This window comes from Euleptes europaea, chromosome 19 (genome assembly GCF_029931775.1).
Source record: "Euleptes europaea isolate rEulEur1 chromosome 19, rEulEur1.hap1, whole genome shotgun sequence".
NCBI lineage: Eukaryota > Metazoa > Chordata > Lepidosauria > Squamata > Sphaerodactylidae > Euleptes > Euleptes europaea.
The window spans coordinates 4,992,549-5,005,372 of record NC_079330.1 but is presented as its reverse complement, the minus strand read 5'-3'; the positions used below and the strand labels follow the sequence as shown (position 1 = coordinate 5,005,372).

The following is a 12,824-nucleotide window of genomic DNA, read 5'->3' as shown; positions in this document are numbered from 1 at the left end:
GGGCAGCGGGTCGTAGCAGGGAATGGTGTTCGGGCCCCCCTGGAGAGGAGATTAGGACGCGCATGGCTGAGCCGGTGAGGCTTCCTGCATTTTAGGAAGCTGCCAACCCAGCGACGCTCCCTGAGAGGAGGGAGGCGGGGGAAATCCTGTCGGCACGAGGCAGGCTGGCAACGCGAAATGAAGTGACACCTTTTGGAGCTGGCGAGCCTCCCTCGGCGGAAGAGCAGCGGGAGCTGTCACAGCTGGGAGCCGCTCTGCTCCGTCTCTCTCCTCTCTCTGCCAAGCTTGCCTAAATCGGCCACGTGTGTGGGGCAGGGGCTGAGGGCTGGTCGTGTGTTAGCCTAGGGAATGGGAAATGGGGGTGTCCAGGAGAGTGTTGCAGCCCCTCTTTTGTAGTTCCAGCCCCCTCGGCTCACCCGACTTGTAATTTGTTTACATGTTCAAGAAGGACTAGAACCTTGATTTTAAAACAAAAGGGGCAGGCACCTTGACCAAATGTTTGGAGAGGTGGCGTATAAATTTTCTAAATAAATAAGCACGCAGAGGTGGTCAGGTTAGGTAATCATAGAATGATAGAGTTGGAAGGGACCACCAGGGTCATCTAGTCCAACCCCCTGCACAATGCAGGAAATTCACAACTACCTCCCCCCCACACCCCCAGTGACCCCTACTCCGTCCTGGCATAGTAATTCAAAACAACCAGGGGACACATCTTAAGACCGGTTGTCTTCAGTCCCCGTCATCCTGGGCCATCTCATCCCCCATTGACGGCGCTTAGCTCCTGTTTATGGCTCAGCTTTGGTTCCTTGCCTGTGTTCAGATGAGTGGAAAATAAGCTGTTAATAGCTAGGAAATTACCAATTTTCAGTTAATTAGCAGCAGCTCACAGCTCCTCTCCTTTTTTTTTAATTAAATATTGCTGTAGTTAAGCACTCATTAGCGTTTTATAGCTTCTATAATCTCCGCGGAATAAGTTCGTCTCGAGAGCAGGCTGGCTCCCGATGGTTAACTGTTGTGAACTTGGAACACTGAGGCTTGTTACCTTCTGGTTATTAAAGGGTTACGGCAGTGCGGCCGGGTTTCCTCACCGCTCTTTCGGCGGTGATGGAAAGCAGACCAGAAGTCTCTGGACCGCTTTTCGTTCTATGGCTTTCTCGGAAATTGTTGGCCTTTTTGAAATGTGCAAGAATTTGAGGCAGGCCTTTCAGCATCCTCTGAGAAAAATCTAGGGAGTTGGAAGAATAGTCAGATTGTTTGTACTGTAGATAGCAGACTGCCCTGACCTGAATGGCCCAGGCTAACCTGATCGTGTTGGATCTGAGAAGCTAAGCAGAGTCGACACCGGTTGGTCCTTGGATGGGAGACCACCAAAGAAGTCCAGGGTCCCTGCGCAGAGGCAGGTGATGGCAACCCCCCTCTGAACGACTCTTGGCTAGATGGCCATCTGTCAGTCAGGCTGATTCTATGACCTTAGGCAGTTCATGAGAGGGAGGGTATCTTGGCCATCTTCTGGGCATGGAATAGGGGCCACTGGGGTGTGGGGGGGGGAGGTAGTTGTGAGTTTCCTGCATTGTGCAGGGGGTTGGACTAGATGACCCTGGTTGGTCCGTTCCAACTCTGTGATTCTATGATTCTAACCCTACGGCGTCGTCATAAGTCGGCTGCTACTTTCCCCCATCACCAGATAGCAAGCCAACACCCTTGTGAACCAAATTTGACCTGGTTATGTCAGTCAGTCATTACATACCTACCTTTTTTTTCTTCCCCATTGCACTTCCCAGCGTTTTTGCAGCATGAGGAGTAGACGCTTGATTTTTTTTTTTTAAATGAAAAGTGCGATTTCCCAAAGAACCTGCAAAAGGTGCATAACCCCACCCCCACCCCTGGGCCTACTGTTGCTGTGAAGTAAAGACTTCAACTCCTGCTGTGTTAACCCTGAAGCAAAAGGGCGCGTGTTTTTTATTCACCCAACCGTTACAGTGGATGTTATGAGGAAGGTGTGCTGTCCAAATCTGCGAAGGACCCCCGCAGTCCACCACTTGAAATAAAAAGGGACAAGAGTGTAGAGTGGGACCATCTTTGTTGAAACAACGCAGCTGTGGAAATCACTTCTCAGGGAGGCCCATCAGATCCCGTCTGGGTGAACTGTTGGATGGGTGTACACATCGGGGAGAACTCTGCATTAATTAACACGAGAGTGTGAACTGTGTGGGTGACGGAGTGGAGCTCTTAGGCAGCGTGGTGTAGTGGTTAAGAGCGGTTTGGAGCGGTGGACTCTAATCTGGAGAACCGGGTTTGATTCCCAACTCCTCCGCGTGAGCGGCGGATGCTAACCTGGTGAACCAAGTTAGTTTCCCCACTCCTACACATGAGGCCAGCTGGGTGACCTTGGGCTAGTCACAGCTCTCTTAGAGCTCTCTCAGCCCCATCTACCTCACAGGGTGTCTGTTGTGGGGAGGGGAAGGTGATTGTAAGCCTTCCCTGGAGGTTTTTAAGAAGAGGTTAGATGGCCATCTGTCAGCAGTGCTGATTCCATGACCTTAAGTAGGATGATGAGAGGGAGGGCATCTTGGCCATCTTCTGGGCATGGAGTAGGGGGCCACTGGGTGTGTGTGGGGGAGGTAGTTGTGTATTTCCTGCATTGTGCAGGGGGTTGGGCTAGATGACCCTGGTGGTCCCTTCCAACTCTATGATTCGATGATTCTCCCTTAAGTGGTGGAGAAAGTCGGCATATAAAAACAAACTCTTCTTCTTAGCACTCACAGAGACCTACATACCTCTGGCTCCCTTTTGGCAGAGAAGCTGGGACATTAGTCCGACTTCTTTGAGTCCTGTAGACATTCTGTTGAGCGACTTGCCTGTGGGCCTTTTGGGGAGTCGGTAGCGGAGCCAGGGGGGCTCAACCCGGATTCCCTAACCCCCCACGTCTCCCCGTGACCTATCGATCCATCCGTCTTCTCTAACACAGCCGCTAAATTGACCAGCGACGCCGGGAGAGCGGGCGGAAGGAGCCGCGTTTCCGTCAGGAGAGAGGGAGCGCGAGCGAGAAGGTCAAGGGGTTTGAACGCCTCGGGGGGCCGGTGCTGCGCCGAGTTTCCGAGAACGAGGCGATATAGCAAGATGGCCTCCCTCGCCTGCCAGATTTGATCAATGGCCTGTCTGTGGTCGCGGTGGGGAGAGGCGGCAACGGACGCATTCCTCTCATTTACCGGCTGACGGAGCTCCAGAAGGGGAAGGCTGCTGCTGCGGGCGGTTATTAATGGCTGGGGGAGAGGTGGTGGATTGCCTTGTCATGAGGCAATTAAAGCCGGGGAAGAGGCGCTTCGCCGGCTGCGGCGGCTCTCCAGGCTGGGCCCGTAATGAGCGATCTGTCCACATTAGGCGACGGCGCGCCTCTAATGAACTTTAGCGGGTTTCTTCATTTATCCCGCACGTAATCGTATTACGCCAATTTAATGCGGGGGGAGGGGGGAGTGGCCGATGCGCGAGGAGACACCTTTTTTCTAGTTCGTTATGGGAACGAATTTCCCGGGGCGTGACTGCGCATACGCTATTTGCGGGCGCTACCCGTAATGAGCAGCGGGTCTCTATTTTGGGGGGGGGGAGATTGGGACGGGTTTCTTGTCTCGGGTAATTAGCGAGTCGCCCCAAATGTCAAAAGATAAGAATGGGGGTGGAGGAGGAGGAGGAAGGGAGAATAGATTTATGTAATAACCATAGATTATTATCTCAGATTTCTTCCCTCGGGGATGTTTGCTTCTCTGTTCCTCGTAACTGGAGTTCCTATCTCTTGTTTTCTACATGGTGACTAAAGAAAAGGTATAATTCGGTAGAGGTGTGTGTGTTTGTGTGTTCTGCTTCAACATGCAGTGACATTGGTGAATGTATAATGTTGGTTTTAGATGAGTGCACAAGCACTGATACATGATGAAGAAGAAGAAGAGAAGTTGGTTTTTACATGCCGGTTTTCCCTACCTTTTAAGGAGAATCAAGCTGGTTTACAAGCTCCTTCTCTTCCCGGTTCCAGATTAGAGTCCACCGCTCATGTGGAGGAGTGGGGAATCAAACCCGATTCTCCAGATTAGAGCCGTAACCACTACACTATGGTGGTAGAAGGTAGAAAGTGCCCGGTCAAGATCCTTGGGGTGCTAGTGGACTCTTGCTCTTTTCTATTGCTACAGTCAGATTAGAGATTAACACAGCGTGGTGTAGTGGTTAAGAGCGGTGGCTGGAGCTGTGGAGTTGATCTGGAGAATCGGGTTTGATTCCCCACCCCTCCACATGAGTGGTGGAGGCTAACCTGGTGAACTGGATTTGTTTCCCTGCTCCTCCACACGAAGCCAGCTGGGTGACCTTGGGCTAGTCACAGCTCTCTTAGAGCTCTCTCAGCCCCACCTGCCTCACAGGGTGTCTGTTGTGGGGAGGGGAAGGAAAAGTGATTGTAAGCTGGTTTGCGTCTCCCTTAAGTGGTAGAGAAAGTCGGCATATAAAAACTAACTCTTCTTCTGAGCCCACACTTCTTGCCCCAATTGTGTTAAAAAAATCTGGCTAATATCACCAGCTGTAGCTGGCAGTGATTGCATTGGGTGGGGGAGAGTAAGACAGGAGAATGCTCTTGGCTCTGTGTTCGAGGGGGACACTGTCCTTTCCACAGCTGTGAGACTGAGAATTTCCAGTGGGAAATGTGTGTGTGTGTTTGGGTGTGCATGAGAGAGAGAGAGAGAGGCAGTGGGTGATGGTGCTTGTTTATCTTAAGGCAGCAGGCATCCTGATCTGTCACTGTCTCTAGCAAGGAGAGAAAGGTGTGAAGTCTCAAGAGAGGGTGCCAAATTTGGGAGGCTAAATACCCGGTGATGGGAACTGCCATGAAGTCGCAGCTGGCTCACGGCGAACCCCATAGGGTGAGAGGTGAACAGAGGTTGTTTGCTTTTGCCTGCCTCCGCATAGCAGCCCTGGACTTCCCGGGTGGTCTCTCATCCAAGTAGTAACCAGGGCCGACCATTAGGAAGAATTTTCTAACAGTTAGAGTGGTTCCTCAGAGGAACAGGCTTCCTTGGGAGGTGGTGAGCTCTCCTTCCCTGGAGGTTTTTAAGCAGAGGCTAGATGGCCATCTGTCAGCAATGCTGATTCTATGACCTTAAGCAGATGATGAGAGGGAGGGCATCTTGGCCATCTTCTGGGCATGGAGTAGGGGTCACTGTGTGTGTGTGTGTGGGGGGGTAGTTGTGAATTTCCTGCTTTGTGCAGGGGGTTGGACTAGATGACCCTGGTGGTCCCTTCCAACTCTATGATTCTATGACCCTTCTTAGCTTCGGAGATCTGACAAGTTCAAGCTAGCCTGGCCCAGCCAGGGCAGGGCAGGCCAAATAACGGCACAGTTTCAAAACTCAAGTCTGCGGCCAAGTGCAAAACCGGCAATCTCACGGCCTCCGTTACTGAACAGGATGAAGGTGACCTGAGCGAGGGCTTTGCATGCTGAAAAGTTAGTGATTTATTCTTCCTTGATGCAGGGGTACTTAGTGCTTCAGAGGGTTTCATAAGCAAGCCCCCTCACCCCTGGGCCAGGTCACTGCCCCAAAGAACTTATAGTCTCAAGTTTTGACATAGGGGAGAGGCGATGAAGTGAGTTGCCAGGGTAACAGGAGATGGTTGTGAAGAGCTTGAGTTTTATACCTACTTAAGCTTTGCTGTGGGAGGGGAAGAGAATTTGGAGGTTAACTCCAAGGAGCCAACATGGTATAGTGGTAAAGAGCAGTACTTTGGAGCAGTGGACTCTGATCTGGAGAACTGGCTTTGATTCCCCACTCCTCCACATGAGCGGCGGAGGCTAATCTGGGGAACTGGATTTGTTTCCCCACTCCTACACCTGAAGCCAGCTGGGTGACCTTGGGCTAGTCACAGCTCTCTCAGCCCCACCTACCTCACAGGGTGTCTGTGATGGGGAGGGGAAGGGAAGGTGATTGTAAGCCTGTTTGATTCTCCCTTAAGTGGTAGAGAAAGTCGACATAAAAACCAACTTCTTCTTACTCTTTCCCTAGAAAGAGTTTGGAAGAGGGAGGGGAAGGGGTGGCACCACATAAGTAATCTGGGCATAAAGGGGGGGGCAGCTAGGGAAAGTGGCCAACATTTAAAACGTGACAACAATGCTAAAAAAGAACGCAAAGAATATTAATAGTGCTAACCCATCTGGCAGCTCGTCTTGGGAGGAATTCCAGAATTGTGTATCAAAAGGTGTTTTTTTTTTATATAAACTAAAAATTTAAATAGATGCCCTCGGAGCATCCTCCCTCTCTCTGCACATGTGTGTAGGTGTGCAAGCACGCACACTCTCTGGCGACGAGAGTGCAGAAATTAATCAAGGTGTTGGCTCTGCAATTGCCGGGCCCCCAGCTGGGCTCTGCGAGGGCAGCCGGTTCAGGTGGGTTTCTATCACAAGGCAGCGGCTGCCGCTGATAATCCTTTTCCCGCCAGCAGGGCATGATGAATGGGGGGGAAGAACTTGGCGTTTTGTCGCGGCGCTCTCCTGCGTTCGCGGAGATAGGCTGTGGGGGGGGGCTCGTCGACATTATCTGCCGCAGGAGGCTGGGCTGCCATCCATCTTGCATCCGGCCTGCGGGGGGGGGGGGGGGGAGAAGACGGCACCAGAATTGGAATTGGAATGAATTTGGGGGAGAGAATTCTTCAGAGCCCTGACCTGGATGGCCCAAGCTAGCCCAATCCTGCCAGATCTCAGAAGCTAAGCAGGGTCAGCCCTGGCAAGTATTGGGATGAAGCTGCCTTATATTGAATCAGAACCTCGGTCCATCGGAGTCAGTGTTGTCTACTCAGACCGGCAGCGGCTCTCCAGGGTCTCGGCAAGTAGGTGATGCGAAAGACCTCAGCCTTAGTCCCTTTAACTGGAGATGCTGGGGATTGAACATGGGACCTTCTGCATGCCAAGCAGATGCTCTACCACTGAGCCACAGCCCCTCCGTATGGCCCTCCAGGGTCTCAGGCAGAGGTCTTTCACGTCACCTTCTTGCCTAGTCCCTTTAACTGGAGATGCCGGGGATTGAACCTGGGACCTTGTGCATGCCAAGCAGGTGCTCTACCACTTAGCCACGGCCCTTCCTATTCCACCCTCCAATGGGATGGGAGACCTCCAAGGAATACCAGGGTCATGATACAATGCCAGGCAATGGCAAACCACCTCTGAACGTCTCTTGCCTTGAAAACCGAACGGGGTCGCTGTAAGTCAGCTACAAATTAATGGCACACACAAAAAAATCTTCAGTAAATGCAACCGGTAATTTGCTAGCAGGCGGTCGCGTTTCTGTGCTCTTCAAATCTTGCTGTTTGCGTGTGTGTGTTTCCTCTTAGCACTTCCACTTGGGAACACAGGTGCTTAAACCCCACCACCACCCAGAACTATGTGCACGTCAAGTGCTGTCAAGTGACAGCTGACTTATGGCGACCCTGTAGGGTTTTCAAGGCAAGAGGCCTTCAGAGGTGGTTGGCCCTTGCCTGCCTCTGCATAGTGACCCTGGACTTCCTTGGTGGTCTCCCATCCAAGTACTAATGCCAATGTCAATAATTTTGTGTTGACTAGGATTGTTTTATTGGTGTGATTTGTTTTTACAGTTCCTATTGTCTGTTTTAGAATCATGGAAGAGACCACCAGGGTCATCTAGTCCAACCCCCTGCACAATGCAGGGAATTCACAACTACCTCCCCCCCACACACACACTCCCAGTGACCCCCTACTCCATGCCCCAAAGATGCCCAAGATGCCCTCCGTCTCATGATCTGCCTAAGGTCACAGAATCAGCATTGCTGACAGATGGCCATCTATCCTCTTCTTAAAAACCTCCAGGGAAGGAGAGCCCACCACCTCCCGAGGAAGCCTGTTCTATTGAGGAACCGCTCTGTTAAGAATACGTCCTAATGTCTGTTTTGTTTTGTGGTTCTGAGCCACCTAGGGAGGCAGCATACAAATTTCCTAAATAGACGAATGAATGATTATAAAACTGTCCAGGTTTTCAGACTTGAAGGGAATTCAGTATCCTGGACTATATTCCCCCGCCCCCATTTCACCCGGCCCCGACACACTTGTCTAAGGGGGGCCCCAACAGCTTTGAGTGATTCCCCCCCCCTGTTATTGTTGCCCTGACCTGGATGGCCCAGGCTAGCCTGATCTTGTCAGATCTCAGAAGCTAAGCAGGGTCAGCCCTGGTTAGTATTTGGATGGGAGACCACCAAGGAAGACCAGGGTTGCTGTGCAGAGGGAGGCACTGGCAAACCACCTCTGTTAGTCTCTTGCCATGAAAACCCCAAAAGGGGTTGCCATAAGTCGGCTGCGACTTGACGGCACTTTACACACAAACACTGTTATTGTTGCTCTTCTGTCAACGTAGAGAAATCAAAGCTCAAGAAATTGGAGGGCGCCCTAGATGGCCGCAGCGAGGAAGAGGAGGATGATGAGGAAGGGCAGTACGAAGTGGAGGATGACAGCGAAGAGGAGGAGGAAGACCCGAGTGATTCAGACGGTAAGCAAGAGGAATCGTAGCCTTCTTGGAGATGCGTGCGGGATGCTTGTGTCTGGGTTCTGATACCTGAACACATGAAGCTGCCTTATACTGAATCAGACCCTTGGTCCAACCAAGTCAGTATTGTCTACTCAGACCAGCAGCGGCTCTCCGGGGTCTCAGGCAGGGGTCTTTCACATCACCTACTTGCCTAGTCCCTTTTAACTGGAGATTCCGGGGATTGAACCTGGGACCTTCCAAGCAGATGCTCTGCTGCTGAGCCACGGCCCCTCCCCTAATCAGAAGAGAAGGCGGTTGCCTTTCATGTGCTGAGTGATTAGGAGATACCATGGTTGGCACGACACAGAGCCCCCTAGATGAGCCAGGCGCGTGTGCCATTTGCGTTTCCCCTTGGCCAGAATGAGCCAATCATTCATCTGCCCAGGTGTGTCGCAGGTGCTATGAGCTGAAGTTCATGGCCCCCCACACCCCTCCACAGGAATGGTGTGACTGCAGTTGTCAAAACAGCTTACTAGTGAGCGAACCAATTTGCAGCGAGGGCTTTATTTTTTCTGGGGGTGGGGGGAGTCTGAGCCTGGGGCCTTTTAAAAGCTGTTTTACATCTGTATTCTGCCAGTCTCTCTCCCCACCCCAATTCTTTAAATTTGTGACTTCTGATTTTCCCCAGTCATACATAACCTGCTGCCACACCATGCCAGCAACAGCCTTTGCAAGGCTGTGGGGCAGCCCTCAAAGGGAGTCCCCACATGGGTGACGGTGAATGCTGAAACTCTTTACCCAAGAGGGGCAAGGAACAGGGGCGGGAGCCCCCCTCCACTTGGCCTGAGCAGATGACCGGCGTCTGTGGCCCGCTGTCCTCGGCGGTGGCGGCTGCCAGCTTCTGGGCTGGGTCAGTGTAGGGCCCAGCTGATGCTGGAAGTAGCACCAAGGGGTAGTGATGGCGACGGCAGCAGCAATTTCGTCTTGGCTGGTTACCCAAGCAAAAGAGCTCCGCCAGGAGAAGCTCGCTGGCTCATCAGCCATGCCGCCGGTTCTGGCTGTCCTTTCCCATTATCGAGCGGCACGCTCTCGTCTCTCCCTCTCCACGAGAGCGGGCGGTTAAGGGCATAAACCTCGTTCAGAAGCAGGATCGGGGAGGGGGGGAAGCACCTGTCACCCCCCCACCTCTCCTTCCTCGACACAATTTCTTCCCTAGCTGCGAGGTGAAAATAACAGCGAGAAAGAGCGAGCGGGCGCCTCGGCCAGCCCTGCTGACTGATTTGCTGTGGCAGATGGCAGAGGGTTGGCACACGAGCCGCGGTGCCGTCACCCAGAATAGACGAGCGGCTGAGACGGGAACTGACAACGGCTGCGAAGGCTTGGCGGCGTTTCCTCGCCTGCTCTTGGAGAGATTTGTCTCCGGGGCCACCGAGGCTGGCGAGGCGAAGGCCGGGGAAAGACTTTCCCCAGCTGTCTCTCTCTCAACACCACGGCCGGTGCCGAAGCCAAACGCTCAATCAGCCTTGTTTTATTTAGTTATTTATTTATATCTTGTTTACCGGTTGGCCTCTTTAGGCGAGGAAAAGCGTGTCGCTTCAGAAGGCCCCTCAGAGCAGGGCGGGATGCGTGCATCCACAACGGGGATCGCGGTAAACAAGAGCAGCAGACAACACCTCTGGTCCTCTGTGGAGAACGGCACCCTCTACACCAGGGGTGTCAAACATAAGGCCCGAGGGCTGGATCCGGCCCCTTGGGAGCTCTTATCCGGCCCGCAAGCCAGCCACCCTCTCCACTGGCGATCTGGACTGGCGAGGCATGGCCCGGTCAAACCAAGTGACATTTATGCCTATCCGGCCCTCGTAACAATTCAGTTTGACACCCCTGCTCTACACCACGACCCTCGCCCACAGGGTCTAATCTGGCCATCCACAGAATTGGGCCAGACGTAAGGGACGCAGAAGGGCCGCAGCGGCTTCACGGCGGCCGTGAGCCAGCCGTTTGTACCACAGGGCCCGAGAGAGAGGGAGTTCTGCAGCATTCTGTTTGAGCCATCTGTTGCAACGACTTGCGTGTTCTTCAAAGAGCCCAACTTAAATGTATCTGAGAACAGGTGCTTTGATGCTTGAAAGCTCATCCCTCAAAGATCTTGTTGGTGAACACATGAAGCTGCCTTCTGTTGAATCAGACCCTCGGTCTCTCAAAGCCAGCAGCAGCTCTCCAGGGTCTCAGGCAGAGGTCTTTCGCATCACCTACTTGCCTAGTCCCTTTAACTGGAGATGCCGAGGACTGAACCTGGAACCTTTGCATGCCAAGCAGAGGCTCTACCACTGAGCCACAGCTCCTCTCCAGGGTCTCAGGCAGAGGTCTTCGCATCACCTACTTGCCTAGTCCCTTTAACTGGAGATGCCGGGGATTGAACCTGGGACCTTCTGCATGCCAAGCAGATGCTCTGCCACTGAGCCACGGCCCCTCCCCTAAACACATGAAGCTGCCTTCTGCTGAATCAGACCCTTGGTCCATCAAAGTCAGTATTGTCTACTCAGACCAGCAGCGGCTCTCCAGGGTCTCAGGCAGGGGTCTTTCACATCACCTACCTGCCTAGTCCCTTTAACTAGAGATGCTGGGGATTGAACCTGGGACCTTCTGCATGCCAAGCAGATGCTCGACCACTGAGCCGCAGACTCAGGGTGCTCCTGGACTCAGATCGAGCCATTCTACTGCAGGCCAACACAGCTACCCTCCAAAACCAGCTTAAACCGGGAATCGTTTAAAGCCTTTATTGGTGCCCTTGACATGAGAGTTTACTCGTGAGCCTTAAACGCACCCTTATGCCCCTCCCAACTGGGGCAGGACGTTTCCTGAGGCCAGGCCCTGACGTTAGTATACGGTAACCAACCAAGGTTGCTGGTTCCGTTTACCCAGCCGTGGCTGGAGAATCGAGCTCACCTGCCCAAGGTACACTCCCTTTTCAGGCGCAGGCTGGCTGCGGTCGCAGAGCTCAAATGGCAGTTAAAAAGAGCAGTGTGTTTTTGGGTGTGTGTGTGTGAAAAATAACTTGGATTCCCTCCCTCCCCACCGTGTGCCTCTGAGCGGTGGTGCAGGAGCACGAGTGTTTGTCCGCTCTCCCCCCACCCCCGCTATCTGGGAGATGCAGCGTGCCGATAAATTAATTAGCGCTTGTGATTAATTAGCAATGAGCTGCCTCTGCCTGCCTCTTCCCCCCCTCTCCTCTCTTCCTGATAAGGGCAGGATTTACACCTCTCTCCCCTCCCTTCCTTCCGCAGGGGGAGGCAAAGGGCCTCAGAGGCGCAAGGGTGTCGGGAAACAGCTGTCTCGGGCGGAGCTGGAACATCTGGCGCAGGGACCAGAGGACGTCGTGGAAGACCTGGACTTCTCCGACGAGGAGGCCGACTGACCCCGGGGCGGTTGGGCTGGCTATTCCTGGCGGGGGGTGGTGGTGGCTGAGCCTGGTTATATGATGTGGGGGGAGACAGCGTGCGTGTTGAACGGGCCTGCAGTGTCGGGCTGGGGAAGGGATGAGTCGCTTCTGTGAAGCCACCCGAGACCCCACTTGGAACGTCTCCGGCTGGGTTAAGCGCAGTAAAAATTTGTGGTTACAGCGGGGGGCCGTAAAACAGCTCGGCTGAGGACATAAAAGGCCCTCGTTAAAATCTGCCTCTTTAACTAATGGGGGGGGTGGAGGGGGGTGCCTCTGCCCGCTTGCCAAGTTCCTGTTTTTTTTGTGTGTGTGGGGGGGTGTTAATCGCCTCCCTGGCCTGCTGTTCTCCTCCCTCCCGCAGGCTGCGGCTCAATTTGTCCCTCCCGCCCCCCCCCAATCCCAGCGGGGAAGAGCCAGAGGGTAGCAGCTGCAGCCCCCCTCCTCTCCTGGCCCCCTGCCGACCGCAGCGCTCCCCTCGCGCTTGACGGTCAGGGACAGCCAGAGGTCTCGGCTGCTGGTTTTCCTGCGGTGCCCTTTGCTCTGTGCAAAGGCCACCCTGGAGCAGAGCCAGCACAGTCACGCTTTTGCTGAGCAGATGTCAGGAAAGAGAGGGTTAACGGCCCAGCGTGGGTCACGTCTCTCCCTTTTCATGGAAATCTCTTCCCTGCAGCTCCGGGAATCTGCCCAATTCTGTCTTTTTTTTTTATTGGTACACAAGGTTCTTTCCAAGCGGGGGGGGGGGTGCTTGGCCAGAACACCCCCCCCCCAAATTCTATCTCTTATTTTCCCCCTTGGAAACAAGTGGGGGACTTGTAGCAGAGGCCATCTGCCTTTGCCAGAAGTGGAGGGAGAACCCTCTCAGTTTTCATGCGAACGCTCCA

General features: G+C 53.5%; 1 protein-coding gene across 1 annotated transcript in view; it reads left to right on the top strand.

Moving 5' to 3' along the window:
• The window catches only part of NOC2L (NOC2 like nucleolar associated transcriptional repressor), a 66,710-nt gene extending 54,791 nt beyond the window's left edge, over window positions 1-11,919 (top strand). The window contains exons 18-19 of the mRNA XM_056865507.1: window positions 8,394-8,525; window positions 11,789-11,919. Coding sequence (XP_056721485.1) covers window positions 8,394-8,525; window positions 11,789-11,919 — 263 coding nt within the window. The remainder of the gene's footprint in view (window positions 1-8,393; window positions 8,526-11,788) is intronic.
• Window positions 11,920-12,824: the final 905 nt, after the last annotated feature.